At 52.9% G+C, this 16,625-nt stretch overlaps 1 protein-coding gene across 1 annotated transcript in view; it reads left to right on the forward strand.

The window, feature by feature from the left end:
• The window catches only part of SLC22A23 (solute carrier family 22 member 23), a 138,942-nt gene that overhangs the window by 85,163 nt on the left and 37,154 nt on the right, over positions 1 to 16,625 (forward strand). Inside the window, exon 5 of the mRNA XM_024738738.1 lies at positions 16,428 to 16,596. Coding sequence (XP_024594506.1) covers positions 16,428 to 16,596 — 169 coding nt within the window. The remainder of the gene's footprint in view (positions 1 to 16,427; positions 16,597 to 16,625) is intronic.

Genomic DNA, 16,625 nt, shown 5'->3' on the forward strand with positions numbered 1-16,625 from the left:
CGTCACGCATGCGGGACCGGGAGGCTTAGCCAGGGAAGGACAGGAGAGCGGCCAGGCAGAGGCACTGGGCTGGGGAGGGCTGGCCTGTCAGGGGTGGACAGAAGGGCTGGTGGCCACGGCCTGAGCGGGGCAGGACAGGCCCTGCAGGCCCTCCTGGGCCATCTCCTGGGTAAAGCAGGAGCCCCAGGTGGAGATGAGAGGAAGAATGAGATCATCCCAGACTTGGTCCTAAAGAGGTGACTTTGGCTGAAGTGCAGCTGGGAAACTGGGAGGTGGGGAGGTCCCGAGGAGGCCCCTGTGGCTGCCCAGGCGGAGAGGGGGAAGGGACGGACTGGGGGTAGGGAGAGGTGGAGAGACGGTGGCCAGGCTGGGAGAGTGAGGATGGTGTCGAGAAGAATCACCAGGTTCCCATCCTGAGCCTGAGTGAGAGCAGATTCCGCTGGTGAGAAGGAGATGCTGGGAGAGAAGCAGCTTAGGAGATGCAAGGCCGGAGACCCGAGGCCCCTAGGAGTTCCTGCAGGGCTGGGCCCTGCCTCTATGGGAGGGGAGCCCGGGGCAGCTCAGCCCTTGGGGGACAGCACCCAGATCCGTCAGTCCACCGGGATCATCCAGGGCTGCTCTGGGTCAGGGACACGAGGAGTGTGAGAAGGGACCGGGCCCTCGAGACCATTCATGTCCCTTTGGGGGGGTAGTGTAACTGCACGAAGTGGGGCGCGACTAGAGAGTGGACAGGTACATGAATTAATGGGGTCAGACCTCATGCAGCCTCAAAACCTCTCATTTGGGGGACTGTTTAACGACTTGAGGTAATGTTTACAGTGTCCTACAAAATAAGGAAAGCAAGCAGATAGCCAATTTTGTTGTTTAAATTAATTCTCTAAAAGAACTGGAGGAAATACATTGGAATCTGAACGCCGGGCACTTGGATTATCGGTGATTCACTTAATGTATACTTTTCTGTGTCTTCAGAATTTCCCCCAGTGTCTGTGTCTTTAAGGTTGAAGGTTAAGATGTGCTAGTTCCCCCCCAGGTCCCGGGACTCCAGGCTGGATCGTGGAAGCTGGGCTACGTTCGTCCTGGGCGTCAGCAAGGGCAGAATATTTCCAGTTGGGAGGGTTGGGGGAAGCAGGGGATGCTCTTGTGAGCCGTGTGGTGGGAGATTTGGAGAGCGTGATGGAGGGGGCCCTGCCTGAGCCTGAGCAGGAGGGATGGAAGAGGGTAGGACAGGACAGTCGGATCTCAGAGGGTCTGCAGGAAGGGAAGCTTCCCGGACCCACAGACTGAGTTCAGGTAGGGGGACCCGCAGCCGGGGGCTGGGGTCGAGGGATGTGTAATTAACAGACATAAGAAGTCAGGGGCATGGCTAACTTTGGGGTGGGGTGTCCTGTGATGAGTTTAGCCCCAGATGAACCGTAGTGGGTTTTAGATGTGGCAGAAACTGGCCGGCAGGGAAGCAGAGGTGGGACTTCGCTCGGAGGGCAGTGCTGGCGGGTCAGGTGGCATCCTTCACGCACAGGAGGGGAGCTGTGTCCTGTGACGCAGGGGAGCCCGTCTCTGGCTCTGAGCAGCTAGAGCAGGAGAAAGTTTCAGTGGTTCCAGGCTGAACAGCCCGTGAATTGTAAGTGGAACATTTTCAATGCTGAAGGAGAAGCCAGCTTCATTACCCAACTCCTGGGGGCAGAACGGTTTGCATACAACAGTAGAAACGTACTCTGCGTTCAGCTGCTCTGACCTGGGAGCTCGCACCTCACCCCGGGATACTCACAAGTCCCGCGTCTTGTCCTGCAAAAGGCACCGTGTGTGTAGGACAGTAGGCTATGTGTACTTCCCTTATAACTTAAAAGTGGGTCCTTCCCCTCTGAGAACTCTTTTCTTTGGCTGAATGAAGGTGGGCTGTACGAAGAAACACACGTCTTGGCATTTGAAACTCCCTAGCCATTGAACACCTCTGTGTGCTAATTCCCCCAGTGTCGGAGCCCGGAGTCCACTGGACTCGAGGATATAACCGAAGTGATGCTAAGTGAAAGTGTGTACAGCGTCCCGGTGCAGCCAGACGTCCTTAGCGTTGGGACACATGCGCATATATTTATTGCAGGCTGAGCAGCGGACCTTTTGTGAAACACTGGGTGATAAACAGCTGTTTTCTTTGTATAAAGGAAGCTTGCTCGGTGTGGGGTTTGCTCATTTCCTAATATTAAGGTTTATTGAATGACTTACCCAGGGCGGTGGCTACTTCTTTCTCTCTAGCTCCCGAACTGCCAGGAGCACAGCGTTCCTGTGCGTTTACGTCTGGGTTTCAAGGCGTCAGCAGGGGAGGGGTGTAAGAAGCCTGTCTCTGCAGTTACAGGGGCAGAAAGGGGATATTGAAGGGTTTCGTTGGAGACATTTGTGCCTGAGGATCACGAATTTTAACACGCTTGAAGTTTGAAATTGGTTCTTTCAAGACATGCTCTCCACTTCTACCTCCAGGAAAAGGATCTTTATGCATCTGTCTGTACATCCAAATCAGTTCCCTTTAGCCTTCAGCGGATCTCCAGACGTCCTGGAATTGCTCTCAGCTGTCCCGGAAGCTTAGAACCCGTGCCGCCTGGTCCAGAGCCAGGGTCCTCACCGCGTGGTTGCCGGACACCGACGTGGGGCTCCTTTTTAACTTTCAGTAGAGCATTCACTGGGCTCGTTGAAGGGGCCCGCTGGGGCTTCCACTGTGTCTGTTGTGTTTTCTTATCTTCACTCAAAAAGAAGTGGGGAAATACGGTAAATGTAAAGATTTGACCAAGCCAAGTGTTTGGGCACACAAGTGTTTTCTAGTATTTCTTATACTTTTCCAATATACTTGAAATATTTCACAATTTAAAAATAATCTTTTAAGTTCAGTTGCCCCCTCCTTCCTCCTTACATATTCTTGAGAATGTTGGCAAAGTGTCTTTATTTCGACACTTTGACATCAGCTTCTAGATCTGTGCTGTCCAGGAGAACATGTGAAATGTGGCTAGCCTAACTCAACAACCGAATTTTTTATTCTATTTAACTTTAATTAAGTTTAAATTTAAGAAGCCTTAGGTGGTTACCGTTTTGGTCAGGTACAATTCTGGCAGAAAAAGCTGTAGAAACCAGAATATTCCTCGAATGCTGTCAGAGACTGGGCTGAACACTCCAATTTGTGTTCCCATTCCTTAGCAAAAATCTTCTTTAAAGTTAATGAATCCAGCATAAAATTTAGTGAAGGAAATAATACCCTGAATATTTATAGAATGTAGTTTTCTTCTTCTGCCATCTCGTCCCCTCCACCTGTCCTTTTCCAAATAAGATGTTTTTCTTCCTTCTTGCGTGGGAGAGCTGCTCGCTGGTCGGCACGAGTGTTTGACAATGATGAGCTCTTTGCTGGGCCTGACTCCACGCGGGTCCCCGAGGTCATCCATCAGTGTCGTGATGTTTGGAAGCAGACGGACAATTCAGGAGCAAGCTATGGGCCCTTAGACGTTTGGCTGGTTGCTGAGTGTTTCATTATGTCTCAGCAGACACGGGAGTGGGCCCTCATTGATAAGCTTAGCCGGTCTGGTTAGCGGTCTTGGTGATAAATTGAGCGAGTGTTACTGAAAAGAGGTGAACAATAGGGAAGACAGCATCTCAATGTGTGCGTGTTTGGAGGGCAGGGCTGTCTGCTTTGTTCTTAAAGGATACACCTGCTGTTTAGAATCCAGAAAGTCTGGATTCAAGGTCCAGGTACTGTAAACCACGTGACCCGAGACCTGTTTGGTCACCAGCCTCTTGGGGCCACCCTGTAAAATGGGAACAGGACAAGAATGTGGTGAGGAATAGAGGCCGTGATGCAGGTGACTGTGTTTCCTAGGGAAAGGGTCCAGAATGTGCCACGTGGCATAAGGAGCCCTTTGGGCTGTTTGAGAGTTGACAGAAGCAGGAAGAGGCTTTCTCTGCACTCCTCTTACTGCCTAAAAGCAGATCTTCTGAAAGAATTCAACTCCCATGCATCCCCTTTTATGGAAAGCTTCCTATCCCGAAATGAGAAATTGAATAAACAGACTTTACTAAAGCAAACCTTACTTTCCAATAGTTTCTTTCATCTACGTAGTTGGCATTCATTTCTCACTATTTATTGCCCCTTGAAATCCTAACTCCTTCCTCATGCTGAGGTGGTGTATAAGCCCCAAATTCTAACTGCTTCTCTGAGCCACTTTCTTTGTGAGCCCCCCACGTCCATACTTCCACAGTCAGCAGTGAACTTCGTCCTTTCTCTTGCCAATCTGCCTGTTGTCAGTTTAATTCACGGGCCCCCAGGAAGCGCACCCACAAGGGTAGGGAAAAGGTTTGCCCGCCCCTGCAACACTAACAGGTGAAGGTGTTATTTGCCTGATGGTAGTTTGAGACCGATGAAGAACCGCATCAGTTTGGCTGGAGCCTGATGACAGAGGTGCATCAGCATCTCCTGGACGCCCTGCTAAACTCTGGCTTCTACCAGGGAAGCATCTGATTCTGTAGGTTTGGACAGGGGAGGGTGATGCAGAGGGTTACGGGAACCGCACTCTGCGGAGCACTGCTCTTGGGGACCTCCGCGTTTAGAAGGACCACAGGCGTGGGGATGACCCAGCATGCCTCGTTCATAGTTTCTGGGGCTCTGCTTCATTCTGCATTTCAGTTTTAGTAGTCGGTTGCCTAAATGAATTGAGATGTTCTTTTCAGTTTTGCTTTATCTCGATGCATGAGCTATACAGCGACTCTGGAGGAGTTGAGCTATGTTAAGGAGATTCATATCCTTAAAATATCACGCTGTGATGGCTTTAATTTGAAATTCAGGGTCCCATCTTAAAATGCTGATTGAACGTAAGTTTTCACACAGACATACCCAGCATTTAAACCCATATTATTTACCTGGAGGAATCAAATGCTCGGTCAGGTGTTACAAAACTTGGGTTACCTTCTTAACTCTCTTGGGCAGGTTGCTTCCTCTGTCCATGACTCAAAATACATTTAATCACTTGGACCCTAGAATTTGTTCAGGAAATGAGAGAAGTACGTGGAGATTTAAGTTATATAATTTTTTTAATCTATTAACATTTCTTTGAAGGAACTTACATTATTTATTCTGTGTAAAGCCCATCACTCGAATTTTGATTTTTCCCAAACCAGGAATGGAGTCAGTCCTCACTAGTAATTAATTCCAAGCACAGCCCCACCCTGGCAGGAAAGCTTTGGTCGTGATAGATGATAAGTGAATAGTTCATTTGTTTTCTGCCCCTTTGCCTCTGTATCTTCTGTCAGCTTTGTCAAAGGTGGTGGCCCAGCATGACTCAGAGGTGCTGGCTAAACATGTACCCCAGACTCTGGGGTTGTTTTGTGTGACAGCATTTACATTTGATTGTCACCTGATACCACAGCAGTGACTGCCAGTGACTGCAGCTTCACATCCAAAGTGGGGTGACTTCTGTGCTTTTATGTTCTGGACCAAAGAAAGGGGGAGAGGGAGAGAGCAAACAAAACAAAACCCCCTTGGAAGTTTCCTGGAGGTCTGACAGTCATTATACTAACAGTGAGCTAGCTTCAGGTGTGTCCTCAAAGCTTGGCCTTGAAACAGACTCTTACACCACATAAAAAGTAGGCTTTTGGAATCAAACCTTTTAAACAAACAAAAAAAATTATAATTCAGTGGCAGAACTTTTCCAAACTTTAAATCCCTTGTACCTGACAAGCCCCCTCTCAACTTGAGAGGAGGGATGCTGTCTGGGAAACTCTTCCCACTGCAGCTCACAAGGGCCCCCGGGACAGGTCGGGCTCTAGAGAGCCTCGACCTGAGGGTCCTGCTCTTTATAAAGCGCTGTCTGTCCTGAACACGCCTCCTTCAGAACCAAGAACTAGAGGGAGCCGTACAGTCCCTGACTTCACAGCAGGCTGTTTTGAACGGTATGAAACGGTCGGAGGTGTGGGTGTGATGCAAACGTCTGCGTTCACGGGGGGCATGAAAGGTGGGGCTCCCGGCCGTTCACCGTTACCCTTAAAGAAGGAACGTAGTGTGAAGACACTGCTTTTTTTTTTTTTTTTGTGGACTTTCAACCACTGCGCCACCAGGGAGGCCCAACACTGCTCTTTTAAATAGAATTACTTAGAACCTATAGTGCCTCCAGAGCCGCTTTTCCAAATGCTAAGTGTGTCCCTTCCAAATGGAGCCCATCAAAACCCACAGACAGATCTCTTGGGACCTCTCCCATCCTCGCATTCCAGGGCTGTCCTTTCCCCGTGGCCCATCCATTTCCACGAGGCCTGTGCTCTGTTGCTTGCACATTTGCTGCGACAATTGTCTTCTCCCTTTTCACGTGGGGCCTGGAAAATCCTTGCTCGCCTTTACACAACGGATCATGTAGAAAGGCCCTTCCTCTGTTTACTGTGGCTAGCATTCCTGGCACTCTGGAGGTTGCCATTCTCATGCAAAAAGTCCCCAACTTTCACAAGAGTTAAAAACTTCTACAGAAGTGCATTTGTTTCGTGGTTACCTGGAACTAAAGGGGCGTTCTGCGAGAGCCTCTGCTGTGGCCATGAGCGTCTCCCGCAGCCCCGGGGCCGTTGGACCGAGTCCCTGAGCTGTTACTCAGATGTGCTGTGTCAGGCGCTGGGGCAGACGAGCCCGGCAGCTCACCTCCTGTCACCCGTCCTTCCAGCGGGGACCTGTCACCCTGTCCCGTGACAGCATGAGTGTGTTAAGTACTCAGCTCGAGACCACGAGGCAGGTACTTGGAAAATGGGAAAGTCCAGCCCATTTCAGCGCTTCTGCTCTTCCCGTTGCCGCCTCTGGGCTACCTATCTTGAATGAAGCTGTTTCCGTGGGAAAGGAGCGGCCAGCAGGTGGATTCTTGCGGATACAGTCCTTTTTAATTTTGTACAACTGCAGATGGAGGCTGGCCTCGGGGTAGATATTCCTCAAGGTCATGAGCTGGAAAGCTGAGACTTCGCCCCAGGAGGGACGGGGCCAGGGCTTGGGAACCCGGCTGCACCTGGCGAGTGATGGTCAGTGTCTGTCCCTACCAAAGCCTGTGAGCATGGTGCCAGGTTATCACATTGAGGGGGAGAAGCTGCTCCGCGGCACGTGGGATCTTCCCGCACCGGGGCACGAACCCGTGTCCCCTGCATCAGCAGGCGGACTCCCAACCACTGCGCCACCAGGGAAGCCCCTTAGTGCAGCATTTTTTGAGCATCTGCTGGGTGCTGGACGCAGTGCTGGACGTCGAAGAGACGGGTAGGAGCAGGCTAGGTTGCTGCCAGTGGCCTCTGCGACCTTCCTCTCCCCGTGAACGAAGCCAGCAGGCCGGCAGTGCGTGGCGGACCCTGGCCCCCGCCGGGTTCCGTGCGACCCAGACAGAGATTTTCTTCTAATTGAATTTGAAGGGCTTTAAGCAGAGCCAGCGAGCCGTGATTCGCTGCAGGTCCACCCCTCATCCCAGGCCAGTTTGGCACGTTTCTTACCTGCCTGGCATTGGACTCTGCCAGCCCCGGTGGGTGTTCCCTGAGTTTCCTCTCATCTGAATCAAGCTGAGAGTTGAACTTCTTTGCAGCTCCAGGTCTTTTAAGCCCCTGCCTGCCTGGCCCTGGGGGCACTGGAAGAGCTATTTTCCTCAGTGGGAAAGAAAGTCACACATATGGTGATGGGGAAAAAAGCAAGCACGTAGTCTCCCCGAGGCCTGCAGGCCAACAGGTGTTCTAGGCCGCAGTGTAGCCTTGAGCTGTGTTAGTTTTAATACGCTGATGCTGCGAAGGGGACATTAATACGGGATCTCAGGGCTACGATGTGTAGAACTCTCCCTACGGTGTTCCCAGCGCTGGGTTTCGGAGCGTGGTCCCTGAACAAGCAGCACCTCCGTCACCTGGGAACTTGTTAGCAGCACAGGTTCTGGAACCCTGACCCAGACCCCCCCCGAATCAGCATCTCGAGGCTGGGGCCCAGGAATGGGTATTCTGTGGTCTTTAAAATTTAATGATAAAATAGTGCTACCTCCTAGGGTTATTGGAAGGATTGAATGATGTGATATTTGTCAGGTCCGCTGTAGGGCTTGTTAACACGGGGTGCCGGATGCAGCCCCAGGTACAGATTCAGCAGGTCTGGAGCAGGGCCCTAGAATTTGTGTTTCCAGCACGGTCCCAGGTGCCACCGCTGCTGGTTTGGGACCACACTTGACAAACTTGAGAACCACGGTCCAGAGACACTGTCCCCTGTGTGGTGGGTCATCAGGAAGAACTTGGGGAGATGAGACAGGGTAGGGATGGCTGTTTTGTGTGGCGTGGCCGGGCAGAGCTTCCCTGATCCGGTGACACGTGGGCGGAGGGAGCGTGGGACATTCTGGGGAGGGTGTTACAGGCACAGGGACAGACAGCAGGTGCAGCAAGGAGGCCAGTGGGTGACGGGCAGGGGAAGTGGCAGATGAGGTCGGAGGGGGAAGGGGCTGGAGAACACGTCAGGCCTCAAGTCACTGTGAAGGCCTGCTTTTGCTCTGAGCACAGTGGGAGCTCTCAGAGGTGACGTGACCTGTGAAGTTACCCATCGCCTGGTGTGACTGTGGTTCCGTAGTGCTGCCTCTTCTGAATGGCCCTCCCTGGTGAATAAGAGTTCTTCGGTACAAGTATAACTCAAGGCGGAAAACAACGCGCGGTGAACGACGGAATTAGAAAATCTTGCACCCCTGATGAAATCACTGATGTGGGCCTTGCCCGTCGGGGGGTGTCGAAGCCAGGAGGAAGGCGTTGGTGAGCGGCTCCGGATGGGAGGCTGAGACACCACCACGTGAGTCTCTTGGTCAAGCTCAGCATCTTCCAAAGTAGCTGCCCCTCCTGGGGGGCTGCAGCAGGAAGCGCGGGCCCACCGCGAGCCGTTCTTAGCGAAAATGTTGCACCTGAGTCCGGCTGGACCTTCAGGTCTAACTTACTGTTCAGAGATTAAAACAGCGAATGAAGGAACAAGTCAGCACCCCCGGGAAGTAGGTGTTCAGACAAAACCAGAGCCCTCTGGCCTCTTCAACAAGACGGCGCCCTGGGAAAGGGGATGGGGAGGGGCTTTTCTAGATTGAAGGAGACTTAGAGCCGAGCGTATGAATTTCGTTTGTACCTGCTGTTTTAAACATACACCCATAAAGAGATTTGGGGGGTAATTGAATAATCAGAGCATAGACTGGAGAATAAATAACATGAAAGAATTATCATAGATTTTGTCAGATGTATTGGTCTTTATGTAAGAAAATGTCCTTTTTATAGAGAGACGTCTGTGGACTTAGAAGTGAAATGACATGATTTCAAGAATTTGATTTAGGACTTCCCTGGTGGCGCAGTGGTTGGGAGTCCGCCTGCCGATGCAGGGGATACGGGTTCGTGCCCCGGTCCGGGAAGATCCCACATGCCGCGGAGCGGCTGGGCCCGTGAGTCATGGCCGCTGAGCCTGCGCGTCCGGAGCCTGTGCTCCGCAACGGGAGAGGCCACAGCAGTGAGAGGCCCGCGTACCGCAAAAAAAAAAAGAGAGAATTTGATTTTAAATACTACAGGAAACAGTGAAAGAAAAGTGGCAGAAGAACCAAGAGAAGCAAAATATTGATCATCGCTGACCCCACACATGGTCTTTGGGGATTCATTACACGATTCTGTCTTCTTGGTGAATGTATGAACTTTCAAAAGCTTTTAAAAATGCAGACATAAGAGAGACGGGAAGGTACGCAGAAGAGGCAAATGAGAAAAAAGGAAGACCTTGTTTAGAAAGACTAATTGCTAAGAATTCCTCTCTGTTTAGGACGCATATGCTAAACAGTGAAGTACATTTACCAGTAACGATACTGTGACCTCATGTTGAGATATATTCTGTTTACCACAAACCCAACCCCTGCTTTCCTGACTGCTCGTCAAGCTCATAAAACAACAACAATGCCGACAGTGCTGTTGAAGAGAAGTAAAAGTTGGGTGGTCCTCCCTGCCCGCCGACACCTGGGGAGCTGTGTGCTACGAATGTGAGGCAGAGTTGGCAGTAACTTAGGACTGTTCTCTTGGGCCACCTTCCTCTGAGGGTTCAAATCTGCCGTCTCTGAGGACTCTGCTTGGATGCGTCATCTAACGATGCAGACGTGATTGGTCAGTAAGTGCGATTTTGACCCATAGGATGGATGGTACCAAAGAAAATGAGGATTGAGGAGTGTCACTTTGGAACTGGCGGCTGGAAACCTGTGTTCTGGACCCGAAAGTCACCCTCTCTCTGTAACTGCTCCTTCACTCAGCCTGAATGAAGGTGCTCAGCAGATGCAAAGTGCAAGGATTTCGGTGGGCTTGAGGCTGTTCTGATGCTTCAAGTCCCTTCTCTCGCTGGATTTTTCCTCTCACCAAACGCTGGGAGACTGAAAGCGGGATTAATGCAAATTCTTAAGCGTGCACTGCTGAACACTAGTCACTGTTTTTAAACAGAAGCGCTTGCTAAGCGGAAGCATCAGTGAGCGTTTAAATCCTTTGTCCTCATTTTGAGTAATTACAATGCTCGTTTAGAAGAAACATAAGGTGATAGAAAGAATTCGTTATCTGGAGAGGACACTGGGCTCAATGGCTCCTTCTGCGTAGCTGGGCTTTGTGGGCAGTGTTCTCCCCAGTAGCGCTCAGCGTGTGAGTCTGTGAACCACAGTGGGCTCCCGTGTCAGACCAGCTTCTGCAGATTTACTAACCAGTCTCAGCTACTGTGATGCTCATTGATTCCGTCGTAGAAATCTAAGGAAAGAGGAGCACAGGTAAAGCCACTGAACCAGACAGGAAGAGTCCATCATGAGCTTCTTCAGGTGACAGATACCTGCGTCCCCGCTGTGTGCCAGGCACCATCCCAGGCTCTGAGGAAGGGCAGTGAGCAAAGCCGAGGAGGCCTGACCTCCAGGACCTTAGATTCCGGTGGGCGCAGCCAAGAGGCCAGACCCACCAGGGACTCCTGTGGGAGACCTGCCTGCAGCCAGGCGGATGGAGGCACCGGGGGATGGGGGCCCTAGCTTCAGTTCCTACTCGGTTCCCTCCTTAGCTGTGTGACCTTGGACAAGTCACGTAATCACTCCGCGCTTTCGGGTCCTCTTGTGGGAAACGAGCATTAAAAACAGTACCTCCATCGGAGAGTTATGCAGATTGAGTGAGTTTAATGGATGAAAAATGCCCACCGACGTGTTTAGCCACAGTGAGGGGGAGCTGTGCCTTAGCCCAGCGCCGCAGACCTGATGGGTAACCCAGCAGGTAGGTGATGTGGTTCTTCTGCATTTGAGCATTAGATGTTTGAGTCTGTATGTCTGGCAGGCACTGGGATGTGAATGGTAGGAGATCTTTACGTTTCCATATTTTTTTATCTTCTTCTCTCTAAATGGAGGTGGTTTTAACCGTTCCGCTGGGTTGGCAGGTCCTAAATTGAGAGGAAAAGGAAGTATTCCACGGGGAAGGTAAGACACGGAGCTGTTGTGATAACAGCAGCCTTTTACAGTCACGCCCTCAGATGCTATTTGAGTCTCCATGAGTGGCGATTTCAGGCCACTTTTTGCTATAATAAGGAACTGCAGAATCACATGTCACAGGTCTATTTTCCGGGGTTCTGGGGGCCCCGTGTCCTCAGCCAAGGCAGTCATTAGAGAGTGGTGTGTCCCCTTCCGGGCCAGCTTGGTGAGGGCAGGGAGCAGGGAAGAGGAGGGAGGCCGGCGGGTGTTGGGGGAGCGGCCAGTGAACGCACCCCCCTTGCTGGGGAGGAGCCCGGGCACGGGGGGGCATCAGCAGCCCGGAGGCTGGGCCGGGCCAGGCTGGAGGGAGCCGGTGCCCGAGGTGGGGGGCGGCGATGCCACCCCCTTCCATTTGGCGGGGCCCCTTCCTCCTGCTTCGGGCAGTTTCTCCCCAGCGGCCCCTCAGCTCCTCGGCTGATGACAGAGGTTCTTGGGCGGATAGGGAGGGGCTCCGCGTGGAAGGACGTGAGTCTGGCCCGGTGGCCCCTGAGTGGCCTGTGCTGGGGCCGCGGGGCTGCGAGGGGCCCGGCGGCCCTTGGTGGGCTTGCCCCGTCGTGGGAATGGCTGAGCCGCTCGGCAGAGCCCTGGGCTTTGATGGATTTCTCACTCCCCGGCGGATCCAGAAGCATGTTTAGTTCTGGTGCTTGAACACAGTTTGGGGGAGACTGTCCTTTCCTGAGCCCGTCTCCCTCCTCCAGCGAGTTGAGTGCCCCCAACCCCTGTCCCAGGTTGGGTGACGTCTGGGTCCAGCCACAGTGACCCGGGTGGCGCCCCAGGGAAACCGCAGGGGCTGGCGCTTCTCGAGAAGTTGTGGGGACAGGAGCAGGGCTTGAAATCCTGCTGGGCTCGCTGGGAGCGCGTGCTGGCATCTGCGTGCAGGCTGGTTTCTTGCCAGTCCAGACTCCCCGTTTCTTTCCTGGGGACCTGGTGCAGGAGTTCGTGAGGGTGGGGGGAGGTGGGTGTGGGCTTCACAGCCCGAAGGGGAGGCAGAGGCAGCGAGAGAGGGACCGTCACCCAGAGGAGACTGTTCTTTCCACGCAGCCTCGTCAGCATCCCCTGGAGAGCAGAGGCCACTGACGTCCAAGAATCCTGTCACAGGGGCTTGTACGCCTATCGTTTTGTCGGTTCCGACCGAGTTTTGCCTAAAACCCAGGATCGTTCAGGTCCCGCATGGGAGCACTTACTTTAGTGGCGTTAGTCTCTGGGGGACGTGAGCCCACCCGGAGCCGGACCCAGACGGCCTGAGCCTGAGGTCTGTAGGGACGACAGCCTTGAATGGCGGTTGGATGTGCGTCACCTCGTGGCCGAGGAATGTTATCTACTTTGTAGGCCAGGAAGGAGCAGCACAGAGAGGCTGAGCGACTTCAGCCGACGGGAAGGGGCGGGGAAGGGGTCCCACGCCTGCCGTGCGCCCACACTGGCGCCCCAGCCTCTCCCCTGCAGGGCCCACTTCCTCCTCGTTCTACGCGGATGCTGTCAGCCAGCTGCATGTGTTCCCTCCTTACGGCCGACTGCCATCCAGAAAAACCCTGGAGACTCATTTCAGAGCAGCTGGGAGCACTTCGAGATCCCAAGAAAACGTAGGCTCCCGGGCCTGCGGCAAGCATACACAGCTTTTTAAAAATGCATTTAAGAAAGGATAAGGGTTGAGCGCCCCTGTGCGCAGAGCTGGGATCAGACCTTCCTCGGGTAGAACCGTCTACCTGCAGTCCCCACCCCCTCCCAGATGCGGGGACTTAGGACGTTCACGCTCTGATGTATTCCTTCCTCTCCTCACTTCAGAAGAGCTGACTTCTCATCATCCAAAAGGAGCATGTGATTAAAGGCAAACCCAAAGTGCCTGAGGTTCTTTGATAATTGCTTTTTCTTTTTTAAACATCCTTACAGCCACCTTCAGAACATAGTTGATTTCAGGCAGTTCGGAACGGATTCCTGGTGAGTCAAGGCAAAAGGGTCATTGTAAGTGTCATACCCGTGTCCTTACATCAAATGGCTGTGTTTTTCCATTGCCTCAGCAGGAATACTAAAATACTGTAGATCTGCTGGAATGCTCTACGTTCTTCTACCCGATGAGATAAAGCAAAATCTCTGCTAGGATTCCTAGCAAAACAGAAGCCCTGGAGAGGTCGGGAAATGATTTTACTTATTCCGCTCTCATAGACGTGTGCCTGGGAGACAAAAGCACTTCTCCTGCTGTGGGTGATGCCCACGGTTTGGGAGAATCACGGTGAGCCAGTGCTTGTCAGGGAGGCATCTGGGGCTCTTGTTAAAACGCAGGTGTGATCCTGGGGGCCTAGGCGGGGCCTGAGGCCCTGTGTGTCTGACAAGCTCCCAGGTGACGCTGATGCTTCCCGGCCGGGTAGCTGGGAGTTAGAGGATCGCTCGGGCCACTTACGGGCGAGGAAGGAGAGACCCTGTGGAAGGAGAACCACGACAAGGTCATCGTCGTCTGAGCAGTGGTCACGGGGAGGGACGAAGGAGGAGGAGCCAGACTGTGGAACCCTCTGCCTGTCGAGGGGCGATGCTGCTTTGTCGCCCACAAACCTCGCCCCGGGCTTGGGAAGTGGCCTGTGATCCTCGGTGTGACGGCACGTGGTGTAGACTGACGTGTGGGATTAGACGTCCCAAAGGGGGCCTGGGGGAACTGAACGACAGCGGCAGATATTTTCATACTTAAGGGCCAGGTGGAGAAGAGGAGAACCGCCAGCCCCGCGCAGGGCCTGTCGAAACAGCGAACCCGAGGACGTGAAGCCATTATGCTGTCTTGACGCTCCCTCTCTGAGTGGCCAAGTGCTAAATTTCCTCATCCGATCCTAACCTGTGCCGAGCCTCAGGGCATCACACTCGCCCTGGCTGATGCCGAGTTCTGGTTTCCATAGCAGTGCATCCCCTGCTTGTGCTTATTTAATACGGGAAAACTAAAGCCTGCAACTGGTAGTCTTTTCTAAAAGACCCCGATCTCTTTATTATTTGTAAGAGCGGAAATGCCAGGTGGGCAGGGGGGGAAGGGATAGTTAGGGAGTTTGGGATCGACTATATAGTGGCCTCTCCCGTTGCAGAGCACAGGCTCCGGACGCGCAGGCTCAGAGGCCATGGCTCACGGGCCCAGCCGCTCCACGGCATGTGGGGTCTTCCTGGACCGGGGCATGAACTTGTGTCCCCTGCATCGGCAGGCGGACTCTCAACCACTGCGCCACCAGGGAAGCCCGGGATCGACTATATTTAAAACGGATAACCAACAAGGACCTACTGTATAGCACAGGGAGCTCTGCTCAATGTTACGTGGCAGCCTGGATGGGAGGGGAGTTAGGGAGAGAATGGATATATGTATATGTATGGCTGAGTCCCTTTGCTGTGCACCTGAAACTATCACAGCATTGTTAATCGGCTACACTCCAATATAAAATAAAAAGTTAAAAAAAAAAAAAAAGGAACGCCAGATGTGGGGTAAATACCTGAGTCCCGCTAGGAAGTGATTCTTTACGTGAACCTGGCCTGGGCACTGAAAGGAGCAGCAGCACAGTAAATGGCCGGGAGAGAACCGTTTGATCCTATTTTCTTAATTAAATAGCAGAAGTTCTTTATTAGCGAGGCCAGGTTTCTCTGTCGCGCACAGGTGGCTGGGATGCTGACCTGCTTGTCTGCGGCAGGGCAGGGGTGGAGATGCGGGCGACTGTTATTTCTTCCTTACAGATGAGCTGGTGTAGCTGTTGGCTGGCGTAGTGCGTGATCCTTGTTAATGCCGATTCCATCCTGTGGCCAGATGTAACCTGCCTGTTCCGCCCCCTCTCATCTGCTTCCCTTCTTACTGCCTTTTGACCTCTGACCTCTGCTCTGGCCTTTGGACAACCAGCAGATGGGCTGTAGCCACTGATCTACGAACAGTCTCTGGATACAGAGACGTGAGAAGTATTCCCTCCTGAGGGTCTAATTCTTTTTTAAAAAAATCATTTTAATTACGCTTTTTTTTTAAAAAAATGAAAAAAAAAGCAAGCTTTAGGGAATCCTGCAAATGGTTGAGGAAGAATAGCAAACAAATTACAGGCTCTATAGGGGGAAAATATATAAAACCCAGATGCATTTTCTAGTATTGGGGACTTTTATTACAGGAATTCATGTAGTGGGTGTGCACTGGTTGTCACTTGGGTGCTACAATTTAAGGTTTTGTGACCATCTTTTTTTGCACAAGGTCAAATTAAGAGCATAGATTCTTGCAAACAGGAGGAACCGTGTCCTTGACATTTATTGAAGGCAGACACCGGTGTTTTTGCAGCTATGAAGGTGAATCAGACCTGCCCCTACTGGCAGAGCCGTCATCTGAAGGGGATGCGTGGGATGCCCAGGTCACGGGGGCAGCAGAATTCTGAGAGGGAGCGGGGGCTTGGGTGAGATCACGCCCTACGTGATCCAGTCTGCTTCATGGTTTGGCTTCTGTCTTGTTCAGAAGATGGGTTGGGTGCGACTGACCTGTCTTGGTCTCACATGTGAGTGGGTTGCCTGGAACTCAGAGCTCGGGGAGCAGTGGGACGGAAGGAGGGGTGGTGAGGCGGGGGGAGCTGGGCTGGGCTTCCTGTGCCCTGTGCGGAGGTTGGGAGGGCCGCATGGTCCAGCAGCGGAGATGGAAGGAAGGGCGGCAGAGGGAGCTCAGAGACGCCGAGAGAGCAGAAGGTATGGGGGCCGCGTGTGACGCACGTGCTCTGTCTCCCCGCGAGGCAGCGTCTCCTAGTTCCTGGGTCGGCCGCTCTCCATCACAGCGTTCTTCGGCCACGACTTGCTCTGTGACCCTGAGCAACGATCTCGCTCCCTGTGCAGGGGGAGCCTCAGCTCGTCCAGCTGCACAAACGAGCATCTCATCCTTGACGCACCACCTTGCAGCCCTTGGCCAGATGGGAAGCATGCTGGCCCGGCGCTCACGGCTCTCTTGTCCCTTCTGTGTTCCAGGCATAGAGCTCTGCCCCCCAGGAAAGCGGTTCCTGATCACAATGGTGGCGAGCTTCGTGGCCACGGCGGGGCAGCTCCTCATGCCCGGGCTGGCCGCCTTGTGCCGGGACTGGCAGGTGCTACAGGCCCTCATCATCTGCCCCTTCCTGCCCATGCTGCTCTACTGGTCGTGAGTATCCTCCCTGCCACCCCCCGGGC

This window comes from Neophocaena asiaeorientalis, unplaced genomic scaffold (genome assembly GCF_003031525.2).
Source record: "Neophocaena asiaeorientalis asiaeorientalis breed wild unplaced genomic scaffold, Neophocaena_asiaeorientalis_V1.1 scaffold307, whole genome shotgun sequence".
Classification (NCBI taxonomy): Eukaryota; Metazoa; Chordata; class Mammalia; order Artiodactyla; family Phocoenidae; genus Neophocaena; species Neophocaena asiaeorientalis.